A 15,321-nucleotide genomic window follows, 5' to 3' on the forward strand; every position below is an offset into this window, starting at 1 on the left:
TGTTTGAGGACAGCTATACCATGTTAGGTGATTCTCACAGACAATGAAAATGTGAATTATTCACAGAGACTTGGCATTGTTTGTGATGTTCTATGCCAGTGCACCTGCATTAGCTCCACTCTTTTTAATACCTGTGTGGTTATCACTTTTAGATCTGAGTTCACATTTTGTTGTAAATGCCTGTATTCATGGTTCCAATTGCCTTTTCTGATCTATAGATACATACTTACACATAAAAAGTCAGCAGCTGATAAAATTAAATGGCAGATAAGGAAAGCTGTGAAAAGCCTGAATCTCAAGTCACACATCAGTACCTGTGGGCCTTCAAGAGGGTGGCACAAAATGGCATTCAATCAAAATTAATATCATTACAGCAACAGCAATTGAGCTAATAAAGTATTTCAGGGATTATTGACAGACTGAAAGGAACTGCTGCTTGCAGTAGTCAACAAAACTCATCTGGCTATTAATCACCAGGAATACCTGCAATGAAATCCTCATTGCTGTTATGACTTGAAATTGTTGGATACAATGGTGTAGATTCTTTTCGCATAACATTCATTTGCTGTTTATTAATTTTTTCAGTGTTTGCTCCTGAAATATATCTCCTAAAATAGCATAGAGGAAGGAAATTATCTAAAATTGTCTACAAGGGCTTATATGAAGTGCTGCTTTTGCTGCTGCCTAGAAGAAATATGCCAGTCAGTAAGTGACTCCCAAACCTGGCTTAAAATCAACAAGAATCCAGCAATGATGATCCCAAACAAAGCACAGCAAATAAAAAATCAAGGTTCATAAAAATATTTGTGTAACAACTTGCCTGGCACCCTGAAGAGAGCTTTCCTGGAGAAGTAATGTCATTTCATGTATATTTTGGTGCTCAAAGTTTGATAAATTCTTTCATTTATGCTCTTTTTCCGCCAGTGCACTTGCAGTGTCTTAAATGAAAACTGTCTTTAGTGTTACTTGGTGTAACATTAACTTCCACAGGCCCATTGCCTGAATTCAGAATGAGCTGCTCCTTGAACGTGTCACCGCCATGAATTGGCAATACTTGGTTGTGGGAATTGTGGAGGGAAAAGCACAGAATGCTGAGTGCTGGGATCCTACAGGTGCAGTTTGGAGATCAATTCCATGAATTGGCAATACTTGGTTGTGGGAATTATGGAGGGAAAAGCTCAGAATGCTGAGTGAGATCCTACAAGTGCAGTTTGGAGATCAGTTCCATGAATTGGCAATACTTGGTTGTGGGAATTATGGAAGGAAAAGCTCAGAATGCTGAGTGCTGGGATCCTACAAGTGCAGTTTGGAGATCAATTCCATGAATTGGCAATACTTGGTTGTGGGAATTGTGGAGGGAAAAGCTCAGAATGCTGAGTGCTGGGATCCTACAGGTGCAGTTTGGGAATCAATCATGAATTGGCAATACTTGATAGTGGGAATTGTGGAGGGAAAAAAGTACAGTGCTGAATAGCCTGGGAATCCTTCACAAGTGCGTGTTTGGAGATCAATTCCCATGAATTGCATAATTGGTTTGGAATTGTGGAGGGAAAAGCTCAGAATGCTGAGTGAGATCCTACAAGTGCAGTTTGGAGATCAATTCCATGAATTGGCAATACTTGATAGTGGGAATTGTGGAAGGAAAAGCACAGAATGCTGAGTGCTGGGATCCTACAGGTGCAGTTTGGAGATCAATTCCATGAATTGGCAATACTTGGTTGTGGGAATTGTGGAGGGAAAAGCTCAGAATGCTGAGTGAGATCCTACAAGTGCAGTTTGGAGACCATTTCCAAGCAGTGGGAGAGGCTCCCATGTGCAATCCAGCCAGCAGGAAAGCCAAACTGAGTTATGATCTTGCATTCCTTACAAAGCAAAGCGGAGGGAAGAAAAAATCACATTTGTTGCTTGAACAGACCTTGGGAAGCTCTCCCTTCCACAGTGTGGCCTGATGCTGTGTTATCACCTGGATATCCTTTAATGTGCCTTACCAAAGTAATCTCTCTAAATTCCTTTTCAATTTGTGCTTAACCAGGCTGATTTGCATGCATGTAGAAAAGGAAATGAGAAAGTTTTAAACCAAAAAATCTGTATTCTTAGAATTTGATATTCATGTACATTTTTATGCATGGAATTCCCATTAAGATTACTAGCAAGATTTACCTACAAATCTTCCATTCTGGAAGAATGATTAAATTCCCAAAGTTTTATGAGAAATAATGTATCTTGCTTTCCAGTTGTCAGTTAATGCTAATGAGGGTATGAACAATTATGCTCTTCTGTGTTTAAATTGACCAAAAGCTTTGTGTGAAGCTGATTTGAAAGCCACAGTTGGATAAGAATCCATGAGTTATTCATGTCTCAGAGGAGATAGTTTTTGGGTTGACTTTTGCTTCAGCTGCCGAATAATTTTTATATTTTATTTTTCTACAGGAAAAACATCTCTAATAGTAATGTAAATATATGTGTGTGTAAAATAATTATTGCATAAGTATCAGCTAAAATTAGTATCACATTTCCCAAATAAGTTGTAAAAGTTTATATAGCCAGCCTTTGTTTTTTAAGGATACTTTTCAATTTAAGGAGTTAACACTATCAGGGCTTTTTCTGAATGTGGTCTGTTGTGTGTGATGCAGCAAAAATTCCCATTCCTATTTAAATTAAAATACATTTCAACTTCAACCCATCCAACCGCAAAATGTCCCAGAACCTCGCTTCATTTTCTGTTTCTAGGGAAGCAGCACGGAATAAATGATTCCAAGTTTCAGTGCTGCTCTCCAACTTGTGGGAAACATTTGGTACATCGTTTTGCCAGACATATTATACCAGAAAAGTTGAATTGATAGAGGCATCTTAGGCTGGTGGTGATGAAAAGGCCCAGGAAAGATCTGCTGATTTTGTCTGAGCTGTTACACAGTGATGCACTGTGCCCTGCGCAGCTGTTGGAATCTATATGGTGAATTCAAACAAGTGCAGAAGGAATAAAATGGGAAAAGCTCTGAGAAGCAGTATCAGGATTGCAGTGCTGGAGCATGAATGGCTGCATTTTTTTATCTGGGACAATTAGAAGAATCTTCATTGTTCTTCATGGTCTTCTCTTTGTATTATTTCTAAGTAAGTGGGAAAAAAAATCTAAAGATTGTATTGCATTTCAGGGCAAAATCTGTCCTTTCTACCTATAGGTATCTCCAAGTCCAAGGGAAATATTGGCAAAAAAGGAGTTTGATTTTATTGGTTACTTTCATACTGGCAACACAAAAGTCATAAATTGCCTGAAATCCATCCAATAAATCCCAGAAATTCATTTAAAGGTGTGAACTCAGGTAGCACCAGTGCTTCAGCATAGCACTTGTGTTGATGAGGGATGAGACAATTGCAGTGTGTTCATTTTTATGCAGAGTGATCCTGTGTTCTGAGACATGCAAATGCCTTGTGGAAGGACATTTTCTTTATGGACTTGTGCAGCTTTGCAGCTGAAGTTTGTCAGTGCTGAGCACCAGCCAAGCACGAGGCACAGGGATCCTGTGTGCAGGCTGAGTGTTTGTGGCAGGGATCATGAGGGAATCTGCCATCACTTTCCGTTGCCAGCTGATTTATACACTTTTTCCCTATTATTTTTATAAGCTATAGCTAATTTTTTTTTTATTATCACAATTCTGAAATAATATATTTTTTATTAAATTTTATAGGCACAGAGATTCAGATGTTTTGCTCCTGTTGTATTCTTTGTGCTGTATTCAGCATTGATGTATGCTGGAAATGGTTTGGCCAAGTATTTTACACAGAGCAGTTATTGGCTGTTTTCCATTCCACCAACAGGGTCGGCATGGAAGAGAATTTTTCTAATTTAAAAAAAGCCATATAGTTATTTCCAGAATTCAGATTCCCAGAGTAGCTTCTTTTATATTGTTATACATATATATATGTAGATATATAATATTGTTGTTCAGGGCCAAGTGGATATTGTGGATGGCAGTAACATCTAGAGATTTTCTTGTCTGTTACTCCTGTGCACATTCATGTTCCTGATTTCCATAATTCTGATTTGCCCTGGCCACTGGACACCCAGGAGTGTGGAATCAAGAATTCCAGAATTATTGGCAGAGCAGGAGAATTTCAGCTTTCCAAACATCTTTTTTTTTTACTTTTTCTTCTAATGCCTAATGGATCCTTCTTGCATTTTCTTGAATTCCTAATTACTTTTAGTGGGGTTTTTTTTGTTTTTTTTTGAATTATTGGCAGAGCAGGAGAATTTCAGCTTTCCAAACATTTTTTTTTTTACTTTTTCTTCTAATGCCTAATGCATCCTTCTTGCATTTTCTTGAATTCCTAATTACTTTTAGTGGGTTTTTTTGTTTTTTTTTGTTTTTTTTTTACCTATAAATGAGGAATTAAGCCATGAATTTTACAGCAAAAGAAAAAGCAGCCCAGATTAAAAAGGAAAGAAGAAAAGAGAAAATATAATTGGTATAAAAGTTGTATAAATGAAGTTTCTTATATTTTTTCTTTAAATAGTGAATCATTCAGTATTTTGGTGTTAATAATTTAACAGAACCCGAAGTAAGATATCAGCAGGACGTGTGTGGGATGGGTGGTAGTTCAAGTTTGATCTAAAAGCCTTGCCTTTGTATTGAAGTTGGGCTGAAGCTTTGATCTATTTATAATGAGGATTCTAAGGGTTTACTAATTATTTTAAACCTGAAGAGAATCTCAGAGTCCATTTTTCTGTTGGAAAGGAACCAAAAATAAACCTTGCTGGAAGGTAAAGGCAGAAAGTCATAAAGTTGGGGCATGTTTTTTAAAGTTACAGCACGACCGCCTACTGGCTATAATTTCTGAGAAGTTTGGGGGGAAATGTATTTTCTGTCTCCTTTTTACATTCTGTAGCATTAGGAATTTTCTGACTAGAGATAAGGCATCCTTTATATATCCCATCCTTTTAAAAAGTTTGCAGCTGTAAAGTTGAAATGTGGAATTTTTTTGTTTCTTCAGAATTATATTTAAATTTTAAAATGTATATCCATTCATTCTACTTACATAATTTATTCTATTAACAAACTAAATTAGCATACATATTTATGAGAGATTGTGGGGTGCTAATACATTTATCAAGGGAAACTTTATAAACCATTCATGATGGCATACAAGTACAACTTTAAAAATAAATCTGAATTTCTATCTGCTTAGAACATTGCTCAAGATTTGGGAGCTTTGTTTAAAAATCATACTTGTGTCTGATCCATGCTTAATTCCATCCTTAAAGGCAAGATCCTTATTCCACTTTGTTCCAATCGCTTTGTACAATATTTTTGTCAAATTACAGGGACCCATACTCTATGGAATTTAGTGCTGTTTACATCATGTGAGAAATTTCCCCCTCCCTGATTTTCTAGGATTTTTTCCAGTTTTAAAAGGATGCTGACAAGTTTAATGACTCCATAATGTGTGCAAAATACTTTCTTTCTTATTTTTTTTCTTCCATTGAAACAGTATTTGGGATTAAAGGTGAACCTCTTTTCATGGTTCAAATCATTTTCATTAGCAGGAAGGAAAAACATGCCCAGTAAGCCTGGTACTGCAAAATTACTTAAAGTAGTTCTGAGCAGCAATTTTTGCCTTTTCAATTATGCAAATGCTCATCAAGTTTTTGTCTTTGGTAATCTTTGGCTCCCACTAAAAACTGACAGAGACTTTTTGACCTGACCCAAGTGTGATTGCTGTGAAGGTTTTCTCCTGCCTTTGCCCTGGCGCAAGATTAAAGAAATGCAAGTACTGCATTCCACAAATCAAGCTCATACTTATACCTGTGTCTTATCCTTGTGATTAAATTTTCATGGAATCACAGAATAATTCACATAGGAAGGAACCCTGGGAGTTTGCAGTGCAGATCTGTGTGTGCTCAGAGCAATGTCAGGAGTGAACTCGGATCTGATGGCTTTGGGCTCTGTCCATCAGCTCCTCACCTGCACACAGCCTGCTCCGAGGCTTCCTTATCCCAATTTATGGGATTTGGCCTTAATATGGAGTCAGAGCCTTCCTCATTTCAGTTTTTGAGGCTGTCCCTTGTTCTGCCACTGTGCACCTCAGTAAAAGCCCAGCTTTTCTCTTTTGGGATGTTTTCCATGTTTGCAGCCCCTTCCCTCCCTGAACCTCGCCTTTAGACTCAAAGACCTATCTCAAAAAGACGGAGGCAAAATTTAGTTTATTTATCTTTCTTCACTTTCATGTCCTGTGTGTGGATGAGCTCAGTCAGGAGCTCCCTGTGAAGCCACGGCCTCCTGGTATTTCTGCTGATTTTCCTGGAGTGTTGTGCTTGCAGAAAATTGCCCTAGCAGGGCTCCCAGCTCTCTTGAGATCCTTTCCTTTTCAGAGTTCCTCACACAGGATCTCCCCACCTGAAAAATCCCTTCCTAAGCTGAAGTCTGTCCTCAGAAATTTCAGGTCTCTACTTGGCTACTTGCTAAAACAACTTTTTTCATAAGTGAGAATATCATTATAAAAACTAGTATGCTGAAAATATTTTTAATAGCTGAATAATCACATTTATCATAATGTTTTTCACCTATAACTAGACTTCTAGAGTGCCATAACTCAACAAATAATATACGGGAATCTCTTCATTAGCATATTCTTATAACTAGAGACATTTTGCTAAATTCAGTGAGGTGTAGGTACTTTTTGTTAATTAATTACTGAGTGATCATTTAAGAATCTGTCACCGGGACCTAGAAGGAATGGGTAATGAGTCTGGTTGTTACAAAGTCAAATTAATCTAGATAGGAAGTGTACAAAAAAAGAATATTAAAATTACACCTAACTGATGACTTCATTGGCTGTACCAAGTAAAAAGCTGATAAAGAAGAATTTTTAGAATTTACTGACAGAATTTACTGACAGAATTTCACTTCCAAGGCTCTGTGCTTTAAGGTAAATAACACACATGCTGTCCCTGACTAGTGACTGCAGCAAGAATTATTGTTTATTGCCATCAAATAAAGCATTCAGGGGGCAAAATTATAATGCCACAATATTAGAGACAATTTGTGCCTTTTAAACAACAGATTTTGCTATGCAAATGTTATTGACTAAAACAAGATCTGAAATTTTGTAACAGTGAAACTTTCACAATGTCAAAATCAACACTGGCTCCAATCAAAGTGGGGCAAAGGAAGTCTTGTCCAAGTCAATGGATGATCAATAATAACAAAATAATATAGTACATGGGCATGTTTATAGTTCTGTTCTTTTATAATAATTAAATCTCTCTGCTATTTGCTTTGTTGGGATTATACTGTGATGGAATTTGGCCTAGTTTGAAATATTTTGGTATTTAAAATATTTTTGAGTTTAGAATATTTTTGTATTTAAAACAGAAAGATGATTGGAAGAATGGAGGTCATATGGAAAAATGTTTTTCTTTCACTCAGTTTTTGCATCCTTTTTGTTTTGCTAAAGTTGGTGGAAGAGGAGATTTTTAAAGCTGATGGAATCCTGTCTGACATGTAACCAGAGACCATATATGACAAACCACAGTGCTGAGCAGCCATAGTCTATTGTGTAAAATGAATAATTAATTCGAATTTATTGTGTTTAATTCTAGTAAGTACTGAGTAATCCACATATGGTGTAATAATCAGCTAAGTAATACACAATAAACTCAATTTTTTCTTCTCTGCTCCTTATTTTGCCAACTTAGGTGATGTAGAGAGGGACACATCACTTGGTGCTTGTACACATTTGCCTTGGGGCTGTAATTGAGTCTGAAGAATGAGTAAATACACAATACAGAGAAGGTACCAATGGCTAGGGCATGTGCAAAGGCCTTATTCAAAACCCATTGAGTTGTTCTAAATGTTTTAATTTGATCTTTTAAGCCATGTTTATGTCTATTATTATAGAGCGTGTGGTGGCACAACAGCAATTTTGCATAATACCTTATGAAATATTGAACTGTTTATTCTTTGTCTCAGTACAAGAACACATTTGCTTATATGAAAAGAAGAATAATTTACATTTTTTCACCATGGCTTAAATCTATTGTTGATATGCATGAGATTTCATGTGTTCACTTGGTGAACATGGGAATATCCATTCTCTGAGTGTAGAAGGGAAACCTTGTAAAACTTTTAAAAGCAGGAAATTCAGAAAGAACTTTGGTTTATTTCTCATTATTTAACGTAAATAAAAATACTTCTGTGTAACAACAAAATAAAAAGGAAAAAAGAAAAGAAAAGAGGGATGCTTGCAGGCCACCAAGGACTGGAAGTGTAAGCAAAGTACACAAATAACTTTGAAAAGCCCAGGCTGCTTTCTCTCAGTATTTACCATGTTTCAGCTCCCTGAAGACTGCCATAATTAGTTTTCTCCCTTACAAGTAATTATGAGCACCTGTAATTTAAAAAAAATGAATTTGTCTCTGAGATACAATCCCTTGGGTGTTTTTCTTTTAGATCCTTCCTCATTTGCTCTTAGAAGTTCTTTTCCACTAACTTCTACTCTTGGGATACTTTAAAGGGGATGAATTGTTCCTCTTCAATTACTTTTAAAACCAGGCGAGGGCTGAAAAAAACCCACCTTCTCAAAATAGCAGTGCATGACTCTGGAGGGAATTGTGCAGTGCCACACACCAGGAGATCCCTTGGAGATGGAAAACCCAGCATTATGTTCCTCTCCCCTTCCTTCTGCTCCGAGGTTTCACAGGTCAAACTCTGCAGAAATTAATCTTCCATACCTGAATGCTGGCATTAGCTGTAAGCCAGAAGATTTCCTCAGAAAGAATTATTTAAGAGTAATTTTGCTTAATGCGAGGAACTGACAGGATAAGCCATGAAGTCTACAAAGAATTGCCCATTAATTTGACAAACCTAAACCGCTGACTATCTGGGAAAAGAATTTGATTCAGTTTTTATTCTAATACTGTATTGATCTCAGAATGTTCTTGTCATTCCTTTTGGGGCAGTGGACCACTGATTAAATTGTGTCTGTTTTCCTTTTCATAAGACATTTTGCAATTTCCCTGTGCCCTGCATCACCAATACAAGCTGAGGGAACTGCTTCTTCATACAGGCAAATTCTCAGTGATGGGTGGAAAACAGACCATGATTTGGTGTCAAAAATCACTTAGGTTTAAATGTCATTCATATCCCTCCATACATGTAGGGGGATAGAATACAAGAAAATAAAGATAGTGCAGAAAGTAATCTCACCCCTAAGGAGCTGCAGCTGGGCCAATTAGCAAAGATTGGGAACAGGCCTGACTTTAACAGGCCACAGGTGTAAGCAATGAGAAGAAAATGCTATAAAAGAGTGGGGTGAGGGTGAGAAGGGAACTGGAGTCAGTTGGCTGCTTTGTGAAGGGGAAAGAGTCAGTGCTGTGAGAAGCTGACCATGAGAAATGCCAAGCAGGTACGGATAAGGTTTTGTCCTTTTGTGATAAGGAGAAAACAGCATGGGACCCCTGCAATAAGATGCCAACACATACAAGGATAGAGATGTGGAGCCTAACATTTCAAACCTGTGGGTATATTATAAAGCACAGAACTATAAATACTTCCCAGGTTCTGGATAAAATGTGCATTATGGGAATTTTCTTAGTCTGATAAGGATTTCAGCCCTTCCTGCTTTTGTATCCTCTTTTTGTAGAGAGAAATTATACAGTTGTACAAGTTTAAAGGTGAGACTACTGAGACTGACTGGGAGAACAGATTCTCCTGTTGTACAGCTCAGGAAAAGCCTAACTGGCTCTAGTTTTCATCCCTATTTTAATCCCTCTTAAAGACAATGGAGACAGCATGTTCTTGGTGGGCAAAAACATCCACTGTCTCAGCTGTATCAGCTTCAGAATTTCTCTTCTTTTCTACCACATTAATATCAAACTAAGAAAAGGTTAATTAATACAGAACCCAGAAGTACAGTGTGCTCCAGAGCACCCTTCTTTTATCCTGTCATACAAATTCTTTACAAGAATGGTATAAAGCTATTTATGTGAGCCCTGCACTTGGCTCAGAAATTACCTGTAGAAGAAGGTCTTTTCAAGGAGCAGTGCCCATTCCCTTTAAGGCTCCTGAATGTTTTTTTGGGAATCTGCTCCACTTGGTTACATTCGACCTTTTGAAAGGACTGCATTCAAACAAAGGGGAGCTAATCCAGGTTTCTCAACAAGACTAAAAATGAAAGCAATCACTGGCTTTTCAAAACTTGCAATGGTCTTGGCTGGCTGTGCTCACCTTGTAATTGTATTTTCCTCAAGAGCCTTTCTCCCAAATAAGAGGTTGGGATGCTATTGTAATGTCAAATCTGACTCACTGTTACAGTTGCTATTAAAAGTTAGCAGCTGTAATTAGGGAAGAATTTTGAAGCTGCAGTGTTGTATTGTCAGTTGTAACAGCTTTTAATTATCTTATATTTTTCTTTAAAGTGATCAGCTTTGCTGAAGTTGAATGTGCTTTTATCATTTTTGCTCTGGAAATGAGCTGACACATTTAATATAATTTAGATAGAAATACAGTTGCTGCAGAAAACAATTGGAATCTATGAACTTTTTAGAGGATTTTGAGCACAGGAGACAGCCATAGTGCTTAGAGGGATTTTGCCATCATCCAATTAAAATAGTCCTCCATTCTTTCTAATACCATTCTATCTGGTCTTAAAATGCGTAAGACTAATTACATTAGCCCACAGAGGCTTGCATGGCTAATACCATTGGCCATTTCCTCAAATAGAAGAATTATAAATGATTAAACCCTTTGCAAATAAAGGCAGTTTTGCTGCAGGACTCGATGGGATCCACAGATACTCTGTCATTTCCCCTGGCTGCTGCAGCCTGTGCTGCTCAGCCTCGCAGCAGATGCCAGAGCTGGAGTTCCAGCAGCCAATTCCATTGTCCCCCAGCTTACTGGAGTCCAGGAGGAAACCAAACCCTTTTGTTTCTATTTCTACTCTGGACTTATGCTGGGGATAGAGGGAATAAAGACAGAGCCTTATAGCTTAGTCTGGTAATAGGACATGCCTTGTTATGCGTGACTTTGCTCCCTTTAAATCCTTTCAGTTGTGTTGGGGAAAAAAATCTGAGTTTTCCAGGGAAGGATCTTGAATCTTAAAGACATGGAAGAATGCAGCTGGTGTAGGAGCTGCAGAGAGTCTGGGTGAGCAGCAGCCTCCAAGGGCAGATAGAGCTGAGGAAATGCTGCTCTGTATTGTCATTTTTGGCAGGCAGCATCCTTGTCAATATGCATGAGCACTCAGCAGAGTGAGAGAACCTGTCACCCAGGGGATGTTACACACTGATGACAACAACCAGGCACAGGTCCTCTAACATGTACTTAGATTAAGTTCATTTACAGTTGTCACTCCCAGAGAAGGAAAACTGCTAGGCAGGCAGGGACAAGCAGCATTGGTGGTGCAGCCACTCTTCCAGCCAGCATTTCCACTTCTTGCATCCTGCTTCATAATTGATTCTTCAAGACTGGCAAAAGTGAAAATTCTGTCTGCTTCAGCAGCTCCAATGAACCTGAAAATTAATCCTTATAATCCTTATATTATGATGTCCCCATGAGAGACCAATTTACCCATGACCCTTGTGGGAATGCTCTCTCACTCCAGCACCTTGGCATTGGGTTGGATTGTTTTGATAAATACTGATTGCATTTATAACATTCATATCCAACTAAAATCCACCATGAGAGAGATCCCTGGTCATGTCATGTTCTTTTAATTCATCCAAGACATTCCTGGCTCTGCCACACAGTCACCAGATTCTTTGAGGCAGGGATTAAATATTGCTCAACTTGTTCTGGTTTGTTTTTTATTCCTGTTACTAATGTTTGAGGAGGTGTGATGCCTTTCAGATCCCAAAAGGAGAAGTTATCAAAGGGGTGTGGATTGATTTGTCCTTCCAATATCTCATTAGTAGATATCAAGAGATAGATAATAAAACTGTAATTTCAAAAAGGACAGGACCTTCTCCATGTGAAACTCTGAAAGCTCACAAAATGCTACAGGGGAATTTTATTGTTGTCAATCTACATTTTCCAATTGAAACCTGACATATAGGAGCATTAATTTATCACAGAGGACAAGATTATTTTCTTTGAAACACATTCAGAATTTAATTCCTGTTCTAGGCAGATGCAACACTTTGGCCTGGATTTTTGTTTGGGTGTTTGTTTTGTAAATATAAATGCCCATCCAAGTAAATCCCATCAGTAGGGAGTGTAGTGCAATGTAAATTGTGTTGGAGAGTTTTGGGCAGTTTTCTGGTCACAGAGTTCAGTATCTTGGGGAAGGAAAATCTCTATTTCCTTGAGCAGTTTTGTAAATAGTGGGCATGTTCTATTAAATGTTGCTTTAATGCTCAGAAGAAGTTTATTCCACTGAACGATTTTAGTTATTTCTTTTCCATATAAGCACTGCATGTATACATACATATCTGTAGACACATAAATCCTAAATAAGTTCATAAATTGAACCAGGAGATTCAGGGCATTATGCTTTCCAGAGTAAATAGGTTTTTCAAAAAAATATTTAACTTTGGCTTTCAGAGCACTGGGTGAGATATGCAGCATTGGATTCACATTTCCCAGTGCTGGGGGAGCCCAAATTCCGCTGAATTTTAGGGAGACCAAACCACTGATCCTGATTAAACTATTTGTGATCTGACTTACTTTCATGGGCACATGTCAAATAAGGATATTTGAAAATTAGTCTGTAGAATGTGAGTAAGAAAATATACCCAATATCTTCTGATACCTTTGAGCACAGCCTTTCCATGGGCCTAAAATCTCTCTATTCTGGGGAAGGCACTGAGGGTAATTTAAGTTTCAGTAAAGAAAGAAGCAGTCTTTTTTACTTTGAGGGACTATTGCCTGCTTCTTGAGATTATTGAATTTTCATTCCAGTGTAGAGAGGAGCAGTATATCGCCAAGATGAAACAGAAAGCTTAATAGGCACTATATCTCTTGATGTTTATAGAAACTTAGCCAACAATCTTAAAAGACACCGAATTGGATTCTAAAATACTGACACAAATGAATTAGGAGGAAATGACTCTTTCAGCAGTACTGCCACATGTGCCATTCATGCTATTAAAATATGACATTATTCTTAATTTTGCTCTATTAAATTAGAAATTACATGTGTTGGAGAATAATGGGAAGCCATAGAATGACAGAATGAGCTGAGTGGGAAGGGACCCACGAGGATTATTGAGTCCAGCTCCTTGGATTGCACAATCAGCAATCCCAGCCTGTGCATTCCTGGGAGTGGAGCATCCAAAGGCTCCTGGAGCTCTGGCAGCCTCGGGGCTGAGCCCATTCCTTGGAGAGCCTGGGCAGAAGCTTCTCATAAAAAAAAAAAAATACTGGTATTTATTTTTTCAGCAAGGGGCTGCAATAATTGAAATCTCATAAGCAGCTAAATTATCTACAAAATGAATTCTCAGAGAAAATAACATGACAAAGATGTGTATCTATTCCACATTGAAAATTGCAGAAGGAAGCTGTCCCAATTCTGCCTGGGGGCAAGGGGGAATTTTCTGTTATTTTTGCAGAGGTTTAGCTGGGCAGCACGGTTTTGCTGTCCAGGTGAGTGAGTGGTGTTACTCCTTGTGAGCATTCAGGTCGTTCTGAGTACTTGTTATTGTCAGGCACTAGGTGGCCTGCTTGCTAAAACATCCTCATGAAGCCTTCTGCAGGCAATTTGCGGCAACACCGCCTGAAAAATGAGTCAATAAAAATGCTTCTTTAATTTCTGATAGAGGCTGAGGCATTTCAACTCTCCAATGCCAAGTTCCAAACAGGTGGAGGTTTACAGGTGCTGTAACCTGCCCAAAACTCGGCACACAATGATTTTGTTCTTGTCTTGCAGACAGTATTTAGACAAAAGATCAAAGTTTCCCACTAAAGATGGGATGCTGGCCTGTATATTCACTAAATCATAAGCTCTTAGTTCCTCTGAGGGAAGGTAAAAGCTGACAAGTGCAATATAGCACAGCATTTGTTTTAGCAGCCTGATGGTTTGGTGTGTTATCCCCAGAAACACGAAAAGGATCAGTATTTGTAGTTTCTGAAGGGCAAATATAACACTGATCATCCAGGAGTTGGTGGTTCTCAATCTGACCTGGAGAAAAGAAGAATTGGAGCAACAAGCAAAGCCAGACCTCACTGGGGTTTTTTTGTTGTTGTTTTGGTGTGGTTTGGAGTGCTGGAAGGCTGGACAAGACCTGTGGCCTCTCAGTGCTGCCATCTGAGCCCTGTGCTGGTACAAACCACCTTAAACTGTGTTTTTCAGCAATTTTGAGGTTTTAATTTGTTGTTCTGTGACTTGTTAGTGTCACTGGATGTGTGGTGATAACACAGCTTGAGCTTTGGATATTGAACTTAAATAAAAGTATCTGTTTTATTTGATGTGCAATGAAATAGTTTCAACAACAAGCCTTCATTAACATAGCTTTGCTGTTGAATTGAATAGCTAAAGTGATTGATTAACCACAGAATGATTTCAATACAATTATTGAGCTTCTTTATTTCAGGTCAAATGCAAGACTAATGAGATGGCTGGGATTGCAGAGATCATTTTATTTACCATTGGTAGAACTGTAGAATGTTAGTGATCAGGAGGGGTGCAGATTTCTGCTGTTCTGCAGAGACCATGTGAGAGGGATGGGGATGAGCATAATCTGCATTCCACACAACTCTGATGTGGTCATTCTGCTTGGAAATTTATCTTGCGCACATTTTTCAGCTGAATTCCCCTAATGTCTCTGTTCTACACCAGATAAATGAACAAACAAGAGGCAGCTCCATTGCAGTGATTTCTAATTGTACAGGAAAGGGCTTTGTGTGGCTTGTGTAATTACAGGTTTTGTTTTCTCCTGAAATCATGCTAATTAAAACAATTGATTCAGGTAATTGGTCATTTTTCTAGGACAGGAAAGATGTTTCAACCTCATATTTGTGTCCTTTACTCTGAGTAGAACACATATATGGCAGAATTTGGTGTGTTCCAAGAAAATGCCTATTTTTTTTTGCTTCCAAGAAAACATTGCATCCCAATAGAAGAGGAATTATAAGAACTTGTTGTTTTGTGGTTTGATCAGAAAAGTGTATTCCTCCTTACTCCAGCCAAGTCTGAGCATGAATCTCTTGAATTGATTTCAAAGGCAGCAGACTTGGCAGGATCCCCCAGGTTACAGAGAGCCATTCTCCATTGAAAGCAGTGCAGCATCCATCCACACTGCACCGAGAAATAAAGTGCCTCCTCAAACCCTGCCAGAAAGAGACAAAAAAATCTGTGATGTGTGGCACATACACACTCACACACCAATTC

At 38.2% G+C, this 15,321-nt stretch overlaps 1 protein-coding gene across 5 annotated transcripts in view; it reads left to right on the forward strand.

Moving 5' to 3' along the window:
- PCDH11X (protocadherin 11 X-linked) overlaps positions 1-15,321 on the forward strand; it is a 427,225-nt gene that overhangs the window by 19,532 nt on the left and 392,372 nt on the right. For 2 of the 5 annotated variants that reach the window (XM_064712724.1, XM_064712725.1), the window contains exon 1: positions 9,338-9,402. The exons of the other annotated variants lie outside the window; for them this stretch is intronic. Coding sequence is in view for 1 of the 2 variants with exons in the window: in XM_064712725.1 (XP_064568795.1) it covers positions 9,392-9,402 (11 nt within the window). In the remaining variant the exon portion in view is untranslated. Of the gene's footprint in view, positions 1-9,337; positions 9,403-15,321 lie in introns of those variants that run through there. 5 annotated transcript variants of the gene reach the window in all.

Source organism: Zonotrichia leucophrys, chromosome 4A (genome assembly GCF_028769735.1).
Source record: "Zonotrichia leucophrys gambelii isolate GWCS_2022_RI chromosome 4A, RI_Zleu_2.0, whole genome shotgun sequence".
Lineage (NCBI taxonomy): Eukaryota > Metazoa > Chordata > Aves > Passeriformes > Passerellidae > Zonotrichia > Zonotrichia leucophrys.